The sequence below is a fragment of the Octopus bimaculoides genome, chromosome 14 (genome assembly GCF_001194135.2).
Source record: "Octopus bimaculoides isolate UCB-OBI-ISO-001 chromosome 14, ASM119413v2, whole genome shotgun sequence".
Lineage (NCBI taxonomy): Eukaryota > Metazoa > Mollusca > Cephalopoda > Octopoda > Octopodidae > Octopus > Octopus bimaculoides.
In genome coordinates this window covers 39,018,320-39,027,081 of record NC_068994.1, presented here as the reverse complement: position 1 = coordinate 39,027,081, position 8,762 = coordinate 39,018,320, and the positions used below count along the sequence as shown (strand labels likewise).

The following is an 8,762-nucleotide window of genomic DNA, read 5'->3' as shown; positions in this document are numbered from 1 at the left end:
TATATATATATATATATATATATATGTGTGTATATATATATGTATATATATATGTATATATATATATATGTGTGTATATATATATGTATATATATATGTATATATATATGTATATATATATATATGTATATATATATATATGTATAGTATGTATATGTATATATATATATATATATATATATGTATATATATATATAACCCTGTGTTTGTGTCTATGCTTATGTTTGCAGTAATTTATAGAATTTCATGTTTTTTAAGTTCCATCCCTTTATGTTAAGTTACATAATAGTCTGACTTATAGAGATGGATAAAATAAGTCATGAACTCAAATAGATACTAGTGGGAGGAGGACAATGTAATTGGCTAAAACCCTACAAGGTTTTGACTCCCCATAACTGCAGTCCAAAAGCCGAATGCAGTAAAAAAAATTAACAATAGACAAACAAAGGATGCATATGTGCATATGCATATTATATAATGTATTTAATTATTCAAAGGAAGATGATTATGATCAAGCATTTAATAGAGTCGATATATATTGGCATATTTTAAATCTACATCATATATATACATATATGTATATATATACATATATATATATATATACATATATATATATATACATATATATATACATATATATACACACACACATAAATCTGTATCTATATATATATATATATATATATATATATATATATATGTATGTATGTATGTATGTATGTCTATATATTTATCTATCTACCTATCTATATATATATATAATAATAATAATAGATAAACATATATAGTAATATAAAAGCAAATCGCATATTTAAATAATACTTAGTTTGATTTTTACGATTATCTTCTGCTGTACACAGATGTGTATTAAAGAAACACCCATGACATCTGATGGCAGAATTGATAAACTGTGTACAGTTATATCCCTTGGCCGCTCCAATGAGCTTTCCACAAAATCACCTCCTGCTGATAATGGGCAGAACTGGAGCGATGCAGATGCTGGACTCTATGAAGAATTACCAGGTATGTACAGAGAAGAAACTTAAAAATGATAGAAGTGCAATAGGATTTAAATTTTCTGTTTTCTAAACATCAATTTAATAAACTGAAAAAAAAACAAGTGGTATTTTTTTCATGATGGAAAAAATTATCACTTATTGCAAGTATGCAGCAAATATACCAAATAATACATCTATCTCTTCAATAATATTTGACAAGTGTAAACATTAGTAAGACCTTAGTGTTCAGCTTTGTAGTTCCTGAATCAAACTAAACAGCATGGTAGTATCTTTTTTAATGGGAACCAACTATTTTAAAAGCAAAATTCACCCAAGCACTTGAATATCAGAGTTCAGTTATTGTTCCAGCTACTTCATTGTTGCTTTCTACTATTCAGATTTTTTTTAAAGGATAATAATGACATTAACCTTTATGATTTATTGATTTATGATTTTTTTTCCTTTTGCAATAATTCAAAAATTGTATTTTATTTCATCATTTTTTTCCCCCAACATTCTCAATAATTTCATTACTTTGTTTACTTTTTCTTATTATGTGTTTTTATTCTTGAAAATTCTGTAACATAGGAAAGATATCATATGTTACACAAAGAGGACAGTAGCTAAGTACTTGGAACAGAGAGGACCGAACATTTCTAAAGGAATGCAAAAACTAGATTAGATAAAGGAAGGATATCTATGAGATGAAGATAATGGTTATAAGAACAGTGGAACTGAAATTTGATACAGTTATATGCTGTATTGTTTAAGCTAATTTGGTATTACTTACTTCTGGGTTCAGTTGGGATTGATTATACATTTTTATCCCTAAAAATGTTCGATTAATTTAGTGTCCTCTTCCTTAAAAGTTTGACAAAATAAATCATATATAACTATATTGGAGTTAATTTGACACAAAATTTCCTACAAAATTTCAGTATTTAACAAATGTGTCAGAATTGACCAAAGGCCATAGCGTTTTCTAAAAACAAGTAAAGCAGGGTCATAAGAAATTTAATCCAATTAAAGACAATAAATATTTTGTAGATGTGTGTGTGTGTAAATGCTTACTATCTATTCTGAGCTTTGGTCACATATGGTGATCTCATCACTGTTTGCAGCTCAGCTGCAAGCAGTGACATTGTGGCCAGGTTGCAGCAAAGACTTTTGTTGACATTTTTTGTGAACAAACCACAACTGCTCTGTGTTTTCAAATTTTGATGGAAGAAAGAATCCCTTATTTGGAAACAGAGAAGAGTTGGCAACAAAAAGAGCATCTGGCCATAAAAATGCAACTTCAATATCTGCCCTGTCTTAACCATGCTAGTGTAAAAATGTCAGACATTAAACGAATGAATAGTTATTAAATGGTTCAAGAAGTGATAAGATGCAGTATAGGTGTGAAGTCATTAGCTATGCTTATGCTAAAAAAATAGGCTATCTTAAAATCAAATAAACTTTCTAAAACATTCTCTTTGTTGACTAAGAAAAGATGATTATTAGTAAAAAGAAAAAAAGAAATGGAAAACAAAACCAAATGAAAATAAGAAATGTTTACGTCTGACTTAGGTGAGCCATGTTATGAAACATTAAATTATTGTTGAAATGAACGAAGTCAGTTCATTAAAAGAGATTAAATTTTAATATAAGTATTTATTGGAAGACAAGAAAATGATTGCAACAGAAAAATCATTTAAATTTGTTTAGTTAAGTGCCTTATTGTTTGGTTTCAAATACAAGGTTTTCTTTGCTTTCTGACATTATAAACTTGTACAAAATATACAACACTTATATCCTGAGATTGAATTAATTACAAGCCTCCAATTTTGGAATTAAAAAAATTATCTTTATTATGTCAAGAAAAATCAATGTAAAAATATACAGATATATGAAATATAGTGTAATTATCTCCTGCAGTTAGAAATTACACAGTTCAATGTTGTTTTATAGGAATGAAATTGTGTTTACTACCCCCAACAGTTAAATATTTCACAGCGCAGCTGTATTTTCAGTTACTGGACATAATCATATATTTCACTATAGCTAAAATTTTTAAAAATCAACCAGTGGATTGGGAATGGTAAGCTGACTTTAAGTCAACAATGTTATCAACATGTTGTTTTGTTATTTTCTATAAATTTAACCTCTAGTGTCTAAATATCTTAGGTGAGTTGGTGTTGCTATGATTATAGTTTTCTGGAATATTTTTAATTGAATCTAAAACTATGTAAATATAATGAGTAATGCATCTATTGACCTACCAGGGATTGAAAAAAATAAAATTTAACAAAACCAGCTAGAAATTGAGTAAAAAGGAAGTCTTCAAATTTATCTGGCCAAAAAGTTTCTCTTTATGAGACAAAGACATAAAACTTGAGCAATTTATGTCAATTAATTTCATCTAGGAATAAAATCGTTGATGACAATCAGAAATTGAACAAATTTAAATGTGGCATATTTTATTTTACCTTTTAATTGTTAAGTATGGAAGGGCAGCAAAGTAACACAGCATGCAGGGGGAGTGTGAGGAGGATGGTCCAGCCCAGGGGATACTTTTATAGAGATGGTACTTTTGGGCTGCCCAAAAGTGTTGCTTCTATAAAAGTATCTGGATGGGTGGGTACTAATTTCAAGGGTTGTCTCAAGGAGCTCACTAATTGCACAACTGGTGAGCCTGATGTTGTTAAGGTTCAGTTTAAACTGTTACAAGTCAATACCGGGGAGGATGGCAAGAAATTTCAGACAAATGATAATATTAGGAGGAAGGACTGAGCATAGTGGTTAATTGGGAGCTTGTGGGTAAACACAAGTGGGGTGAGAAGTAGAGAGATGAGTGGCTCAGGAGTACCTAAGTGGAGGAAGAGGAAACATGTGACAGACCAGCTTTGAGGAACAGAGGCCATTATAATAACTACAGAAAAAAACAGAAAAAGGAGACAATATACTTGTAGGTATGGAGGCTGTGAACAGTAGAAGGAGTCTATGAATGGAGTGTATATCTGTGAGTATAGGTCTAAATATTGTAAATCTCTAAAGGTATGATTAATGGTCCAAAAAACTACAATCTTAAAAATAACCTTGGTTTAATGGATGTAAATGATATTTTCTTATTTTATATGTTTTCTTTCCTCTTTACAGATGTCCACTCTAGCAAACATAAACAACTTCAGAACACAGACAAAAACAGGCCAGTACAAGTACTAACTAAACCTGTAGATATCAAACCCTCTTCCAGATGTTTTTATCAAACAAAAGTTGACCACAAAAATGAAACTAATAATTTAAAAAAGAATTCTGTAAACAGCGACAATCAGAATACATCTTCAGAATGTTGGAATTTACCAGAAAAAAACAGTTTCACATCTTATGCCAAGCCATTTCCATCAGTAGCCAAATTATCATATGCATAGAGTATGGTGAAGTTACATTTTACGCAAAGGCATGGAAATTAAGCAAAAACTTCAGTGACAGCAGATGTTTTATGAAATATTAAACACTACTTGATGGCAAGTATGTATTTACAAAATTATACATTCATACATAAACTACTGAGTTGTTGAATTTCTCACAGATTACATGATAAAGTAGTTTGGAAATATCATAACACAACTTGTAATGTCTCATGAATTAAACATACATATGAAATTTCTGTTTCTAAAATGGCTTTGCTAAATATAGCAAACAGAAAGGAAGGAAAAAAAAAAGAAAAAGAACATAAAATGTATTTGGTGGTGGTTTGTGTATTGGGGGGTGGGGTATTTAAAAAGAAAAAATGTAAAAAGAATTTTTGAAATCCAAAGAACTATATCATGTTAATTTCAAAAAGGAACCATTATGCAAATAATATACTGATCATTTAAGATCTAGATCTCTGTGTCCACGACTCATTGGATGAACAATTCAAGCTACTTTGACAAACTTATAACTTGTGTATGAAGTAATGCATGGTTGTGATAGAGGAATTTATCTCAACTTGCTGCAACAAAAAACAAAACAAAATCATTGGAAAATATTTCTAAGTTTTTACCTTAACAACAAGATTCATATTTATTATGCTTCTGTTTTCCTTTTTTTTATATAATTTATGGTGACAATTCTCTTTGTCACTTTTTACGACACTGATTTCATCCTTTATTTCTCAAAATAAACATCTAAATCCTAACCATTTTATGAAAAAATTCCTTTATTTCGTGATTTATTTTGATACATTATCAGTAATACATCTCTCTTCATTTCATTTTGAAATATTATATATTTTTTACTTCCAATGCCTGATATTGTCAGCCATTGTTTATTTGTGTTTGAACTTGAGCATGTTCCTACCCAATTTTTTTATTGCCGACCATGAACAATGTAAATTTTCATTTGTGTTAAATATATTGATGTTAAAAGAAATATTTCCTGTTTAGCTATATATTTCTGAGTTGTTGTTTTATCAATTCTTTAATTTTCCTTTCTGTTTTCTTTTAAATGCTTTGTATAATGTTTCTTTCTTGCTTTTTTACCTTTTGTTGTTGCTGATTCAATATAGCTTAATTAAAAACATATTTTTGGAATAACTCTGAAAGAATTTGTTCACAGAATTTTCAAGAATGTCATCTGTTAGCTAAAGCTGTATTTCAGCATGTAAAGAGAGTTCCAAATTTAGAATCTAGTGTATGATTGTATGCTGTGATAAAATGAATACTTCATCAAGAAGCTGTCAAAAATAAAAATGAGACAATGTTTGCAGTAAGACATGTTCTTATCTTACAATAGTTTCAATAAAGAAGAAAAGTCATGGGTAACATTTCTTATTAGATAGCACAAAAACATATGTAACTCACCAACATCTTGACAGGTAGGCATAAAAAGGAAGCTTAAATATAACATGATGAATGTCTAAAAGACAAATTACACCTCTGTGAAAATATATACCTTCAGGGAAATTCCCTGTAAGCAAATTGCTGTAAAACTATCGCAAACTAGAAACATTAATGATAGCAAAAAAGATCAAATTAGATTTTGATTGAATTTAATACCCATTTTCACATAGTGTTTAATATGGAGTATTACTTTTCCCTAAACCAATGAGAAGTATATTTCTCTTCCACACAAATTCCTGTTTTGAAATGAAGGTTACTGTATTTTTGGTGAAGAACATTTTGTTCATGAAGATTTGAATAGTTTTTGATATTACTATTTAATTAATGAATTTGTATAGAAAGTCAAATCCTGCTTCGTTAGAGTTTAAATTGTTTCAGAAACATGATATTTGTTCATTTCTTTTGTCTTTTCTAATTTTGGTTAATTAGGAGATATTAGTTTCTGAAAGTCTGCTACTCATTAACTGAATTTATTGAACTATTATCTTCTTCCAAAATATTTTGTTAACTGTTCCTCTTATCAAAAAGATCAAAGGTCTTTCTTGAGCCATAGACTCATAATGCCAATTTCCCAGATTCTGTGGCATATATATATTCTTCCCTTGGATGGGATGCTGCTCCATAAAAGGATTACTTGTATTTGCCTGTTGAGTTAACTTGAGTAATGGAAAATGAAGTGTTTTGCTCAAGAACACAATGCACTGCATCATCCAGGAAATGAGATCCCAATCTTACACTTATGAGTACAACACCCTAACAATTAACAAGTAAGACATGCACCAGCTTAAATATTTAGCCAAATGAATTGATCCCAGTATTTACTTTTTGTTAAGCCTGGTACTTATTCTATTGGGCTCTTTTGACGAACTACCAAGTAATGGTGATGCAAACATACCAACACCAGTTATCAAGCGATGGTGGGGGACAAACATGAACACAAAGATACACACATATAGATATATATATTGTGTCATCCCATAATGCAGTTTTTCATATTTCTTTTATTTTCAAAATTAAGATAAACAAATTTTTCTTTTTTTTTTAATCTAAAATATACTCTCCTTCATTTTCTACAATGCTCTTTCAGCTATCTGGTAGACTTGCAAGGCCCCTCATCCAAATTCACTTGTCCGTGATGGAAAATATTCCTCCAGTACTATTCTGACCTCATCTACAGAATTCATATTTTTCCTGGCCAAAATTTTTTTAAGACTGCAAAATAAATGATAATCAGGTGGGGTAATGTCTGGCGAATATGGTGTGTGGGGTATCGTTTCCCAGTCAAACTGCTCCAGCCTTTGGAATGTCATTCTTGCTGTATGTGGCTGAGCATTATCCTGATGGAAGAACACCTTTCATCTTGAAACCAAAGATGGTTGTTTTTCTTCTAGCGCAGGTGTCGATGAAAGGTTGAATGACCAAATCCAAGATTCTCTGCTAGTTTCTCAACATTTACGATGGGATTTTCTTCCACCAGGGTTGGCAGGACGTCTTTGTCAAGCTCTACAGATCTTCTAGGACGAGGCTCGTTATCTAGCCTATAGTTTCCAGCTCAGAATTTCTGGAACCACTGTTAATACTGGCTTACACTTATTGTCCAACCTCCATATACTACATTAATATTCTCACACTTTCCTCTGCATTGTTGCCTTTATTGATCTCATAAAGCAAAATATGCTGAATATGCTTCTTTGTCACTTTCATTATAGCTTTGAAAAATAACTGTTAAAATCGAACTGCACTCTTCAAAACTTGCACTAAGAATAAGTATAAGGTAAAACTACCACCTGCTTTTATAAAAAGTTGATTCAGGTAGTTTATCCCATTCCCTTCTGACTTTTAGTTCATGCAATTGAAAAAAACCCACATTATTTATGGGATGACCCAATATATGTATATATGACAGGCTTCTTTCAGTTTCTGCCTACCAAATCCATTCACAAGGCTTTGGTTAGCCCAAGGCTATAGTAAAAGATACTTTCCTAAGGTGCCATGAAGTGGGACTGAATCCTGAACCATGTAACTGGGAATTAAGCTTCTTAACCACACAGCCATGCCTATGCCTATACCTATATATATATATATATTGCCCTGTTTATAATCATACCATATGTTATATATATATTATATCATGCCTTGATACTGTGTGGACTGATACCCGTTGACAGGCCACTGGTATTTATAGAGCGTTAAACACTTTTGGTATGCAAATTAGGGACCCCTTCATAGAGTAACTGCTGCATTTGTTCAGTATATAAACAGTTTAGCTCCCTGTGGGAAATTAAGAAATAAATATTAGCAAAGCAAGGACAGACTATATTGTTAAAGAAGTAAGTTGTATAATACAGGATAAAGACAAAACCAAATCTTGATATTTTAAATGCATTTGTCAGGAGTTGTTTAGCTTCATGATACAGAGCACACAGCCAGAAATGGAGAGGTACAGGGTTCCCCCTGCTGGTAGCAGCTTGCTGGCCAATTTTAAAAAAAGGTGGCTAACTGGCATAATCATTAGCATACCAGGCAATATGCTTAGCAGCATTTCGTCCATCCTTAAATTTTGAGTTCAAATTCTGCCAAGGTCAAGGTCAACTTTGCCTTTCACTCTTTCTGAGTTGATAAAATAACCAGCTGGGCAATGGGGTCGATGTAATTGATTAAACCACTCCCTCAAAATTGCTGGCCTTGTGCCAAAATTTGTAACCAATACTTTAAATGCATTTAACATATGTTTTATGAGCATTTAGAACAGTTCAATATGGCCCTGTGCAACTTAAGGTTCCATAGGCTTGATGCTGGTACCTTTTAAGTTGCAAGAGGGCAATCAAACTGTTTTAAATAATAGTTTTCTTTTGTTTGTTTACTTATATATATATATATATATATATATATATAT

General features: G+C 30.9%; 1 protein-coding gene across 3 annotated transcripts in view; it reads left to right on the top strand.

The window, feature by feature from the left end:
* Window positions 1–5,422, top strand: part of LOC106872392 (protocadherin gamma-A4) — a 59,772-nt gene extending 54,350 nt beyond the window's left edge. For 2 of the 3 annotated variants that reach the window (XM_052973067.1, XM_052973066.1), the window contains exons 3-4: window positions 864–1,026; window positions 4,140–5,422. In XM_052973067.1, coding sequence (XP_052829027.1) covers window positions 864–1,026; window positions 4,140–4,411 — 435 coding nt within the window. In that variant the 3' untranslated portion in view covers window positions 4,412–5,422. The remainder of the gene's footprint in view (window positions 1–863; window positions 1,027–4,139) is intronic. The other variant, XM_014919381.2, reaches the window with a different exon arrangement.
* Window positions 5,423–8,762: the final 3,340 nt, after the last annotated feature.